This window comes from Anolis carolinensis, chromosome 1 (assembly GCF_035594765.1).
Source record: "Anolis carolinensis isolate JA03-04 chromosome 1, rAnoCar3.1.pri, whole genome shotgun sequence".
NCBI lineage: Eukaryota > Metazoa > Chordata > Lepidosauria > Squamata > Dactyloidae > Anolis > Anolis carolinensis.
The window spans coordinates 179528283-179541978 of NC_085841.1; the positions used below are offsets into that span (position 1 = coordinate 179528283).

Sequence of the window (13696 nt, forward strand, 5' to 3'; positions counted from 1 at the left end):
GTGTGCTTTCGATGGAGTTTTCCACTGGGTAGTCCTGATATAATCTGGTCAAAATCAGTAATGGTGTTTTGTATTCTTTCTTTTTTGATAGGTCTACAATGGGATAATATGTATTCATCACCTATGTTAGGAGACGACACTAATTTCTGCTGGATGTGCTGGCTAATTTTGATGGATTCTTTTATATATTTAATTCTTGGCTGGTATATTAGAAAAGTTTTTCCAGGTAAGTCCAACAGGTTATTAATACAAACAGGTTGTTAAAACAAAACAGAACAGGACTGAAAATGAAAGGGGATTATTTAGCTATTAAATCTGTGTTAGCTGGACAAATTTTGGACAGGAATATGTGCTGTAATCACTACTAGATAGCAAATAAAACTACCCGTGGTTGAATGTGTGAGCATGTAGGGGCAGTTTTCCAACTAACCACCATACCAGCACATTCTAACATACCAGAAATGGCATTTCATCATTTCTGGCTAATTGTGCCCCCACATTTTTTGTTTATTTCGTTTTTGTTTGTTTTTTTACTTTCTGGGATTTATTTGGGAAGAGCAACCTAAGTCAACACATTTTCATATAATTTATGGTCCCTTGGGCCAGTTTAGTAGTGAAGAAGCATTCAGAAATCAGCCAATTTTAAATGAGGAAATTGGAGGTCTGTGTAGATCGCCATAGCTTCAAAATGTGGAAGACTCATGTGGCCTGCAAGATGCATTTCCCCCACTTCTGTTCTCAATGATTGTTGCATTTGCAAGTTCTTAATGAATAGTACATTCCTGTTGCACGAAGAGCCTGCATGCTTCCGTCAGATCAGTGGTTCTGCCAGTTTACCAACTGTTAGGATTTCTAGGCGTTGAAGGCCAAAAACATCTGGAGACTCCAGGTTGAGAAACACTGTGTTAGATTATTCCAGGACTATAGGGAAGGATGAGTTTGTGTAGGGGTAACAACAAGAGGGTAAACCATACTGCTAATGTAACAAATATTATGGCCAAGAGGGCAGTTGAAGTCCTATAATTGGGTAGAATGAGCCAATCAACTTAAGTGAAAATCAGCAATTGTGCATGAACACTAGCATTTTCCCCTCCTAAATAGGACTGTTTTACTCATCAGTACTGGAGGACTCTGTCCCCCTTTTTTGGTGCTGAAGTAAGGTACAGTTGTGAAGCCAATGGACACAAAATGTCTCATCTTTCATTCACGAAGGAAAAATGTCTCACGGGAAGACTGGGATTATGACAAGATACCGTCTATACTCGAGTATAAACCAACCCAAATATAAGCCGAGGCACCTAATTTTACCACAAAAACTGGGAAAACTTATTGACTGAAAACAGTAAGCTAACTCTGTAAGTGCATACGTAGGGTCAAGAAAAACAATATGGTATCAACAATAACTTTATAATAATCATCATCATTATCATCATCATCAACAACAATAACAACAACAACTTCCTTTGTATCCTACTCTATCTATCTCCCCATGGGGACTCAGGCCGGCTTCCAACATAGTAACAGGCAAACATTCAATGCCTATATAATTAATGCAGAGCTAGATATTGCTCTATAATTATATATACTAATTTCACATTGGCATTTCCCCCCTGAAAAGTTTGCAAATCCTCTGTGCATTTCCCTCCTGCAATATTTGCAAGTCCCATTTATCTATGTTTACATCTATCCAGACATCTCTCTGTGTGTGTGCATATTTAAAAGGCCTATATCTATATTAATATCTATTTATCTAGATATTGCTCTATATATAGCCCTTCTAAAAACAACTTTGGCCTCTTTTCTCCTCTCCTTTCCCACCTCTTTTATTTATCCCTTTTCAAACTCTAAAAGTAGTCAGAAAAGGCTTTTTAAAACTTCCCTTCCTCTCCCAAAAAAATCACCCCATTTTTGTTTCTTTAGGAATAAAAAGAAATACACACCTTCTGTTGCTCTTCTTTCCCTCCTTCCCTCCCTATTGACTCAAATGTTCTTGCAATAATAGTAATAATAATAATAAATCCTGCAAATTTGCAAGAGTCTTTCTCTCTCCCCCCCCCCCCCCCTTACACCCATGCAATATTTTTCCTTCTTCCTGGCTTGCAAGAGGCTCTTACTCACTCTCCTTTCGCTTTTGAAAACATTCCCTTGTCTCTCTCTCTCTCTTAAAAAATAAGATAACTCCAGCCTGGGAGGAGAAGCGGAGAAGGGAGATTTTGGAAAAGAAAACATACTGTAGTCTCCAGGCTCCGCTGCCTGGCTTGACCTTGACCCGATTATAAGCCAGGGGAGGCTTTTTCAGCCCTCAAAAAGACATTTAAAAAACTCGGCTTACCTTCGAGTATATACGGTAATCATTTTTGGTGGAGCTCCAGTGCTGACTGACAACACACTCCCATTCTAATTTTTATATGCAAGGATGAACCCTCCAGAACCCCTGATAACATACTTGCTAGCTCTGTCATCAGCATTTATGTCATTATTTCGATTCCTAGTGGAGGCATGGACATCATTTTCCTAACATTTCTCACTTTGACTATGTTAAATTGGATTGCTGGAATTCTATAGGGCAGAATAATTCCCACTCCAGTGCTATCCATTGTATTAAGAACATGTGGACCTAGTACCTTAAATGTATCGATATGGAGACAAAATTGTACTCATCAGAGCTGCAGAAAATACATGACAAAAATTACTTTGGGATCACAGTCATCAACATTACCACATTCTTTGGGCGTGGAATTATAAAGAGTATTTTAGTAAGAAGTTTTAACCTGTTTTATAAGAAGAAATCTTTGAAAAAGGTAACTTAAAAAATCTCTCACTTTTGTTTTCTCCCTTTTTAATTACAGGAAAATATGGCATGGCAGCTCCATGGTATTTTCCTCTCCTTCCATCTTACTGGGCAGAGTGCTGTGGTTACAACCCATTATGGAGTGAAAAGACCAAAGACTATTTTTTCAGGGATTTTTTCTTCCGAAAGCAGCCAGAATTCCCTGAAAAGATGTGTATGTATTCCAGATTTCTGCTTGGTTCACTTGGCTCAGTTGTTCTCAACCTGTGGGTCCCCAGGTGTTTTGGCCTTCAGCTCCCAAAAATCCTAACAGCTGGTAAACTGGCTGGGATTTCTGGGAGTTGTAGGCCAAAATATCTGGGGACCCACAGGTTGGGAACCACTGATTAGCTGAAATTATTATGTTTATCTATTTGAAGGGTAAAGTTTAAAGGTGAAACTGAAACCCTCATCAGTTTTCTGTTTACATTTGGGATATTTATATTGCATATTTTGACAACTCTAAGTATGAAAAAGGTAATTGGCTAACCTCTATTGTAAAAATGAAAGGATCCCATTAGGTCTGAAAATGGAGAGGCTTATTTCATCATAGATATCTCAAATGGAAATTATTTAGTCTTAGACACCCCCTCCCCATTTCTAGACACTTGTAATACAGAAAGGAAACAATGTATAACTGAGCTCAAGAATCGCTATACAATTGGAGAAACCAGTTAAAATTACGTGGGGCGGAATCTGTCAAAGTTCCCACATATAATTAAATTGATAACATGGATTAATGGACACACTTGTAGGCATACTTGTAGGCAGTCTCCTACCAAACATAAAATCCTTCTTCATGAGCCTGGCATGGTAATTTTTTTAAATTTAATTGAGAAATACAGAAATTTCAAAATACACTAGAGTCTCACTTATCCAACATAAATGGACCAGCAGAACGTTGGATAAGCAAAAATGTTGGATAATGAGGGATTATGGAAAAGCTTATTAAACATCAAATTTTACAAATTAAGCATCAAAACATGTTTTACAACAAATGAATAGAAAAAGCAGTTCAATACACAATAACGTCATGTAGTAATTACTGTATTTACGAATTTAACACCAAAACTTTGCAATGTATTGAAAAATTGACTACAAAAGCATTGACTACTAAAAGGCAAACTGCGTTGGATAATACAGAACATTGGATAAGCGAAGGTTAGATAAGTGAGACTCTACTGTACCACCACTTTGTTTTTCTTTCATTTCTCTTTCATAGCTTTTCCCCGTGGTTTTTTTAAAAAAACTGAGTGGGTGGGAACTGAATTAGCTTGTGTGAGAAATCTGAAAATAGATTATTTTAGGAAAAAAGGTAAGAAAGAACAAGTTGTGATGCAATATGAGAAATGATACAATTTGTTTTCTAATGCAACAGAACATAACACCACGAATGGTGGTGGGATAACTTCCTTAGGTCTATGCATGTGACATCTCATTTCCGGTTTAATATTCCTTCAAACAGCTATATTTTTGGGTTGCTGTGAGTCCTTTGGGCTGTATGGCCATGTTCCAGAAGCTATATTTCCATTTTCTTTTTTGACATACAGGCCTGGTTTGGGGAAGATTGACCCACAATCCTAGGAATTGTAGTTCACCCACATCATTATGTAGGATTCCATATCATTGAGCCATAGCAGCTTAAGTCATGCCAAACTGTATTTATTTCACAGTGTAGAACCAGCCTTAGTTACACGTATATAACTAAGCACCTGAAGCAAAAATATCTTATTCCTTCTGTTTCCTTTTGTTGAAAGCTGTTCAGATAACTCAAATGAAATTTCTCACCATCTCACAAAAGCATTGAATGGGTTTTCCTGTTTTCTTGTTTTACAGACACACAGAGTGCGTTGCCTTCTAACCTTGAACCTGAACCTACCAACTTAAAAGTGGGAGTTTCTCTTCATGGGATAACAAAGATCTATGAATCCAAAGCAGCAGTTCAGAATCTCAGTCTGAATTTTTATGAAGGAAATATCACTTCCTTGCTGGGTCACAATGGAGCTGGAAAAACTACCACCATGTAAGTTCTCTTTGAAGAGAAGTCGCTAGAGCCACAAGAAATTTTGTGGCTTATAAAGATAAGTGTTAAACTATAGCATTTTTAGACTTTTAGATAGGATCAGACATTGTCTTTTAAGATCTGCTTTTTGAAATAATTTTACACCCTATACTTTCAGAGCTCTTTATCTGTCACAGCAGGTTTTTTCTCCTTCACAAATGAAAACAGATTTCTTGTCATTATCGACAAGAACATTTAAAAGATTTTTTCTGCTCGCAGGCTTGAAGATGTGTAAGCAGTAATACTTGCTAAAGCTTTTCATTTTGTTGAATTACTGTTATTGAGCACTGCAGCAGCTAGGTCTGTTGTCTGATACTCATAGTGGGAAAATGACCTGCAGCAACAACTTCATGTAACACTATGTACTGTAACACTGCCAATACCCAGCAGACCTAAGAACCCCTGAGGCTTCAAGAGCCGAAATCCACTGTGGCAACTTCTTCACTTTTTAGCTTTGCTAGTCTGTTTGAAAATCATGTCATCCTCAAATGTCATGGTATGCCTAGTGTTCCCATTTCGTCCATATCTCGTATCTATGGCCAAGTAAGTGAAAAGTATTTAAGAATCTTGAGTATACTTTAAAGATCTGACTATTTTTGTCTGCTTTTCAATCACTAAAGTGATTTGTGAGTGAAGTGAAACAGCAGATATGGACAAATTTACTATGTTGATTAAAAAGAAATACCTCCAAGAAAGATTGGCCCCTGTTCATGACAATGATAAAGGCATTTGTCTACTTTGGGATTCATGAATTTGTAGAGGGCTGCCTTAAGTAGAATTGTGGTTGCATTATTGTTTGAAGCAGTGGTTCTCAACCTGTGGTTTTCTGGGTGTTTTCAGCTACAACTCCCAGAAATCTCAGCCAGTTTACCAGCTGTTCGGATTTCTGGGAGTTGAAGGCCAAAACATCTGGGGACCCACAGGTTGAGAACCACTGGTTTAAAGGAAGAATAATAATAAGGGATAATCATTACCAGATAGAGAGTGGAAAGTTTGTAGATAGCTATAGTTTGTAGATAGCTATAGTATTTAGTTGTAGTGGATAGTATGTAGCTGTGTAGTCTTATACATTTAAAATGTCTGTGTTTTATATAAAAAAAAGTAGCTTAGGTACCCAGCAATGCCTGGGTTAGGTATTTTGTATTGATAAATATTAGAAATAGTCATTCATTTTTTTATTTTATGAACTGGCCCCATTTGAAAATGCACAAGGATATGGGTGAACTACAACTCCCATCATCCTTTCTCAATTCCCCTCAAATCCACCAGTACTTTAAGATGGTAACAACAGCTATGTGTGCCAAGTTTGGTCTAGATCCATTGTTGGCAGGAGTCATAGAGCCCTTTGGATTTGAGAGCCACCTTAAAAATATAAACAAACATATGGTAGATAAATAGATGGATACATAGCTAGATACAAACATACCAACATTTTCCTTTTTATTATATAGAGTTGTCATAAATATTTTTTCAACAATAAAAAGCATTAAAAAGGTTCTTTTATTTCACTCGCAGTAAGACAGAGTATATCATACAGCAATACAGAAAAAGAAAGTTGACACACACAGACTATAGCTACATTGGGAGCACAGAGAGGAATTACATTTTATTCAGCATTCACACACACATAATATTCATTAATCATCATGCATACATTACCGTCTCCTCTTTCTTCTCCTGGAAAAGAGACCCCTAAGTAGACCAGATTGTTTTCCCAGCAAATTTGCCATTCTACGGTACACCACATTTCGCTGTCCCTTGGAGAAGTTGGTGGGTGGACCAGACTCTGCTGTCTGCCACAATTTTGGAATAATAAAGTGTTTCTTATATAGCGTTTTTCTTGCTGATGTTGTTACAAAAGTTGTAAATGAATGACAGGTGTTTTCCAGCTAAAACATCCTAACTTCATGAGTTCCTGGTCAGATGTTAGCTCTTCTTCTTAACCAATGTTGGATTTCCTTCTTTACATAAGGAATGAGAGCCGGCCCTAGGTATTTTTCAAGTGTAGGCGAACAGAATTCCCCCCCCCCAAACCAATCACTGAAAAATAAAAGCATTGGATAAGCGAAAATGTTGGATAATAAGGAGGGATTAAGGGAAAGCCTATTAAACATCAAATTATATTAAGATTTTACAAACTAAGCAGCAAAACATCATGTTTTAAAACAAATCACCAGAAAAAGCAGTCTCAACTGCGCCCCCGTATGTTTTGCGCCACAGGCGACTGCCTAATTTGCCTCATTGTTGGACTGCCTCTGTAAGGAATCATTTTAAACACATCCTTAACTTAAAAGAGCAATTGTCTCTGGTAATGTAAACATGATGTTTTCCACCAAGAATTAATCATTTGTCTCTGGTCATGTTCAGTTCAGCAATTCTCATCAACAACTTTTAATTACAGTTCATGATTTTTTCTTCTGTAGTTTTTCGGGCTTCAATCTTAGGATGGCGTCTTTAGCCTATATAGGTCCCAAGCATTTCATACAATTTAATTCAATCCACAGATCATATTTTAAGACATATTGCTTTTTAAAATTAAGTGTTCAGTGAGTCGAGGTGAAATGAAGTTTTGACACCATTCCTTGTTCAAAATTCTGAAATAGCCAGATTCTTATTTTGTTTTTAAAATAGCTTTTTCTTTTTAATGTGAACATTTTGGCTAAGATGCTACATTAGGAGGCACATTGTAAAGTTCTGCACAGATGGTATGTCCTCCCTCTTCCCCTTCCTCCAGGATTCACTTTTTGGTTGTGCTGTGCTGCCCCTACAACGTAGAATGTTTTCCCAGCAGTGTTACAGAACAGACACTAACATCTGCCAATTGTCCAAATTGCTTGTGCAGAATTCTGGGAAATGTAGTTCAGGGCAGAGCCTTTAGAATGCTGAGCTAGAGAGGTTCTGCAGGAGCTGATTGGATGATAGCCTCTGTTCTGTAATGCTGATGGGGAAATGTCTGTAGATATTTCATGATCAGTGGAGAATGGGGAGGATATCACAGAAAGAAGCACCTTGCTGTGTTCTCAAACCAAGAGACAAAATGATAGAGGTGTCTGTAGCCAATTCCCCCCCCCCCCCCCGGTCACTAAATGTCTATTGAATAAGTGCTGCAGGGATCTTGATTATTGAAAATAGTTGGTGGAGGATTCAATGATGAGGGCAACAGCAGCAATGTTTCTTCTCTGGCCTAAGGAAGTGAAGCAGCATGGGCTGCCAGACCTTATTGATCTAATCATTTCTTTATGACTTCCCCCTTGTAGCTCTATCCTAACTGGCCTGTTTCCTGCTTCATCGGGCACTATATATGTTTATGGTAAAGATATCAGAACTGACCAGGATAGCATCAGGAAAAATATGGGAATATGCATGCAGCACAATGTATTATTCAGTTACCTCACAACCAAGGAGCACTTGTTTTTATACGGCTACATCAAGGTACCCCATTGGAGTAAGGAAGAATTACAGAAGGAAATCGAAAGGTACATCAAAATGGCAATGAGGTTCCTTATATGTTGTGCATGTGAGAATTGCATAGTTATATCAAAATCAAAAAGGGCCATAACCTGTTTCAGAGAGAAAAGAAATCTCTGCCGATTATTTATAAATATAAGGATGTTTCAAATTGTTCAGCCAGTATGATGTAGTAGTTTGAAGGTTGGATAACATCATAGGAAGACCAGCATTCGAATATCTCCTTAGCTATGGAAGTCCACTTGGTGATGGTGAGCAAGTCAGACTTAGGGGAAAGTAAAGGCAACCCTCTGAATTAATCCTGCCATAAAAACCCTACATTAGGGACACCGTATATTGAAGTTGACTTGCATAACAATAGCAAATAAGCACTCCTAGAATCAGAGAGAATCATAAGAGTTGGAGAAGATCACATGGGCCATGTAGTTCAACACCCCGCTCCCCACCGTCATGCTGCAAAAGCACAATCAAAGTACCCTTGACATATGGCCATTAGCCTCTGTTTAAAAGCCTCCAAGGAAGGAGCTTCCACCACACTCTGGGGCAAAGAGTTCCACTGTTGAACAGCTCTTATGGTCAAGAAGTTCTTCCTAATGTTCAGGTGCAATCTCCTTTCCTGTAATTTGAACCCATTATTCTGAGTCCTAGTTTCCAGGGCAGTGGAAAACTAGCCTGCCAAATCTTCTTATAACAACCTTATGAACTCATTTGCTTTTGCTTTTCCTTGCCTTTCCTAGATTGAAGTTGCCTTGCACAACAGGAAGAAATGAGCAATCATTTATATTGCTCTTCATTGAGGACAAGAAATGAGGTTAGGTTGGGTGTGAGCTAGATTACAAAGAATCAGTTTGTTCTGAAAGGGCGAGATGGCAACCTAAAATTCAGACTTCAGAATCCCAACCTTCAAGCATGATGGGCTTTTCATACTAAGGATTGTGATAGTATGTATTCAGGGGAAAACCTATGTTGTTGGAGTATGAGGATGCTGTTATTTCCTCTATATATATATATATATATATATGTATATTCAGTGTAATACAATTAATAACTTCCCTAAAAGCAGAATATAAATCAAATAGATATGTAAAATCCTTTTACAGAGCTCAAAAGGAGGATCAAGTGACATCTACTGTGAACTTCAACATATTTCCTCCCTTAAGGCTTGGCTGACTTCCACAAGGTGTCATCCTAAATCAAAGATGTAATGATGCTAGTTGATTGGAAGAACCCTTTTCTACCAATGGATCTCCGTGATATGCTGATAGAGCAGTCTGCCACTGGAACTGTGTTAATACTTTACGGTGTCCTTGAAGAGTTTGAAAGGAGATAGAAAAATAAGATTGTGTGTATGAGAGAGCGAGAGTTACACCAAATCCAATCCTCCTCTAGTCCAGGATCACAACCACATTACTAGCACAAAAATATCAGGGCAATTTTAGTCCTAAGTAATTTCTGCCTTCTGTAACTTTGGGAACTCCTTAGATTTAGCAGTTTCAGCAGATCTAGGGACATCATCATATTGGTGCCTCCCCCCATTTTATTCCATTTCACCGGTAATTGCTGGTGAAATGGAAGGCGTGTGTGGTGCCTCGTGACAACCCACACACCCTCCCTTCTTCCTTCATCACATATGGGCATTGGGGCAACCCCATCAGACAGGGGAAACTGTGGCAACATGTGTAGCCGCGTTGCCTTTTTCTCCATCAGACAAGGGAAAAGGCCCAAAACCACAGGTAGTTCCATTGAAGTTACCCAAAACACAATTTACCTACCGGGGTTGGAGAGGAAGCATCTTGCCCATCACTTCACCCATCAATGGGGTGGGGCCAAGACTTGTACCATGTGATGGCATTCGGCAGGCTCCATGGCCAACAAGGACTAAGGGGCCAAAAAACCCTGTTTGATGGGGTGATAGGACTTCATCAGATGGTCTTCAGACTCTGTTTCCATGAGCTTTGGAAACGGAGTCTACGGGAGTCCCACAAAGTCCATCAGACAATGTAAGGCTACTTCCAGTGAGACTCTGTGGTGCTCCATTTCCCAAGCACATGGAAACGGAGCCCAAAAATCTCAGGTGTAAATTGACTCCTGATAGAGAATGAGAGAATAAAGTGGAGGGAAGACGAGCAGGAACAGGATAAGACATTTCCTTCTGCTTTCCCTCACATTTACCTGACCGTCTGATTAAGTCCTTAGTATCAGTTGGCCACACTGACACTTAGTGTCATTTAGCCATACAATCCAAACTCACTTACAGTGCTGAGTATCAGCTGAACTGACATAAAGTCAATTGGAATGGTGTTGAATCCAAGCCATTCCCAAACTTTCAGGTGTCCAAAATTATTTAGGACTATCCCAGTTCTGGCTTAACCCTGTGCTTGGTCCATGGGAAGGTTGTTTTTTTAATTATGTGATTTTAATGTTTAAATTAATAATTTTTAACTCCATGTTTTAATGTCAATATTATTGCATTTTTATTATTCAATTTATAGTTGTATTTTAATATTGTTGTGTAGGCATTGAATTTTGCCATAATATGTTTGGAAACCGCTTTGTGTCCCCCATCCGGGGTGAGAAAAGCAGTATACAAGTGAATTAAATAAATAAATAAGGTTGGCTCCAGTATAATTTGGATCCTAGGGTGGGGGGTGGGGCCTTATCTGCTAACTGCTCTTAGTCTTGTGAGATCAGCCAGTAGAAGTGAATTATGCTGGCAGACAGCAAGCATAAGTCTTGAGCTCCTATTCTTGAGTTCCTAAACCTAGCACATCTCTGAACAAGGTTTGAACTGTTTACCAATTGAGATTGCATTTGTAGTTGACTGGACTAGTCACAGTGTCATTAAAAAGCTAGACAGAGGAAAAAGATAATATCCCAATTTTCTTGAAGGATTACTGAACAGGGTGTGATAGGGTCCAAATGTGCTTTTCCTCTCTTTGGTAGAGGCAAAATAATAAAAGCCCATTAAAATATTGACAGAGATATCATGATTTCATCATATTATTCCAAACCAAGCATATTAGTGTTGGCAAGAACAATAGCTCTTGTACTGCTGCTTTTCCTAATTTATTATTGTCATTTTGATTTGGTTTTACTACACAGTTTTTTAAGACTGCTTTGTGTCACTTTTAAATCATAAATCAGCCTTCACTGTCCATTCAAAATGGGGTTGTAGTTGTTTTTATCACTAGGATTGGAGAAAAAGGCAAAGTATACATTTGGATCTCCCATTGCCGTTCCAAATTGTAACTTTGAGTCGTTTTCCCTGATCTTGTTGGTCAGAAATTCTGAAAAGTCGTTAAAAAATAAAGAAAACAAAAAAGTTTTAAATCACAGTGCTTTCCGATCTGAAGAAGTAATATTTCATTTGTGCTTATAATGCTTTGATATGTATAGGGTTTTCTCTCTGAGTTGCACACAATGGAAAATAATTGTTTTCTTTTCCTGGTTCCTTTTTCAAAGGACTTTGAAGGAAACTGGATTATACAGCCATCGTCACAAACTGGCTGGCTCCTTATCAGGAGGGATGAAACGAAAGCTATCAATATCTATCGCTCTTCTTGGAGGTTCAAAGGTTGTGATTTTAGATGAACCAACCACTGGGGTTGATCCTTGTTCAAGGAGAGGCATTTGGGAGATTATATCAAAGAATAGAAAAGGTAATACGAGTGGGAAAATTGACATCCTGGGTTTCTGGAGCAATGGTGTGAAAAATTGTATTTTAATACCGTGACACTGGTGATAAAAGTCATTTTGGGATCAAGGTGAGCTTTGAACCAGAATTGAAGCTCATAAATAGGGTTGTAAGTAGCCTTATGAAAAAACTAATGCTAGAGTTCTCGAACTGGGTTTTCTGATAGCCATGCTATAAGTACTTCATTTTCTATATTATCAAGGAACCTAAGGCATTGCCCCAGGAAATGTGAGCTGTACTGTGCTGCCCTCTAGATAGTGTTACAAACCCAACCAACTGATTCAGTGCCTAAGTAAACCAGGGAGCTGACCAGCCTCTGGTTGACTGGATTTTAAAGCTTTAGTCCTAATGGGCTTGCTCTTCTGTCTCAGTAACTCAACTCTTATGAGAAATATACTGTTATTGTGACTGAGAGTTTCTGTCTGCCCCCTCCCCTGAGGTCCAGAGTCAGACATGTGGCTTTTTTTGTTATTTTCAGGCAGAACAATTATTCTCTCTACCCATCATTTGGATGAAGCTGAGGTCTTGAGTGACCGGATTGCATTCTTGGAACATGGGGGGCTCAAGTGCTGTGGGTCCCCATTCTACCTCAAAGAAACATTTGGCAATGGATACCACCTGATCCTTACTAAGAAAAAGGTACGCAAACAATTGTATGTTCTGTATAGGTTTTCAGGCATGAAGGAATACCTGGTTAAGAAGAAAGGTGAATACGTGGTAGGTACTGAATTATATCTGAGAAGATGCAATACATACGTGATAGAAAGCTGAAAATCTAAAGTGTATGGGTTGAACCTGAAAAGGAATTCAATGCATACGTGCCACTTGGTCAAAATTTAACTAGCTAAACATAAATAGGACTTTTATTTCAACACACACACATCTCCTCCCCCGCCAAACAGCTCTTGCTTGAGGTTGTTAGATACTCACTTTAAGACCAATTAGTTCCTTCTTTGGCTTAACTGAAATGATATATTATAAAATGGAATACTCGTGCTGCATTGGATTATGTGTGTTCCTACTTCCCTAGGGCCCAACTCTAAATGTTGCAGAAGAATGTGATACCTCTGCAGTGACAGCCATGATCCAGTCTCATCTCCCAGAAGCTTATCTCAAGGAAGACATTGGGGGCGAGCTTGTCTATGTGCTTCCAAAGTTTAACAGTAAAGTCTCTTCAGCATACCAGTCCCTCCTGAGAGGCCTGGACAATGGCTTGAGTGATCTCCATATTGGCTGCTATGGAATTTCAGACAGCACGGTGGAAGAGGTTGGTGCCTACCTGCTTTTTAAACATTTTTGAGCTTTTAATATTTCCCTATTTTATTGCTGCAGTTTTTCTTCTGCTGATGTACTGAATGTTGTTTCATTCTGTTGTTGGTCTTTTGTATTGTTACTTGTAAACAGCCAGATCATAATTTTAGGAAGGGCTGTATAGACATTTATTGAAGAAATAACAATTGAAATCTACACATGTATTAAATAAATACATCTTAAAGTATGTAGAAAGTTTGTCACTGATTGAGCAGTACCATAAAAACATGTACACACACTGGATGCATTTATCTGTATTTATTTCTACAACAATAGAATTATAGCAGGAATTTATATTACATGTAGCCTTCTGTGGTCCTTACTTACTTAG

At 38.4% G+C, this 13696-nt stretch overlaps 1 protein-coding gene across 3 annotated transcripts in view; it reads left to right on the forward strand.

Moving 5' to 3' along the window:
- Window positions 1-13696, forward strand: part of abca12 (ATP binding cassette subfamily A member 12) — a 212858-nt gene that overhangs the window by 130611 nt on the left and 68551 nt on the right. For all 3 annotated transcript variants that reach the window (XM_062960972.1, XM_008113539.3, XM_062960963.1), the window contains exons 25-31: window positions 92-226; window positions 2850-3005; window positions 4667-4853; window positions 8150-8368; window positions 11823-12019; window positions 12533-12693; window positions 13085-13321. In XM_062960972.1, coding sequence (XP_062817042.1) covers window positions 92-226; window positions 2850-3005; window positions 4667-4853; window positions 8150-8368; window positions 11823-12019; window positions 12533-12693; window positions 13085-13321 — 1292 coding nt within the window. The remainder of the gene's footprint in view (window positions 1-91; window positions 227-2849; window positions 3006-4666; window positions 4854-8149; window positions 8369-11822; window positions 12020-12532; window positions 12694-13084; window positions 13322-13696) is intronic.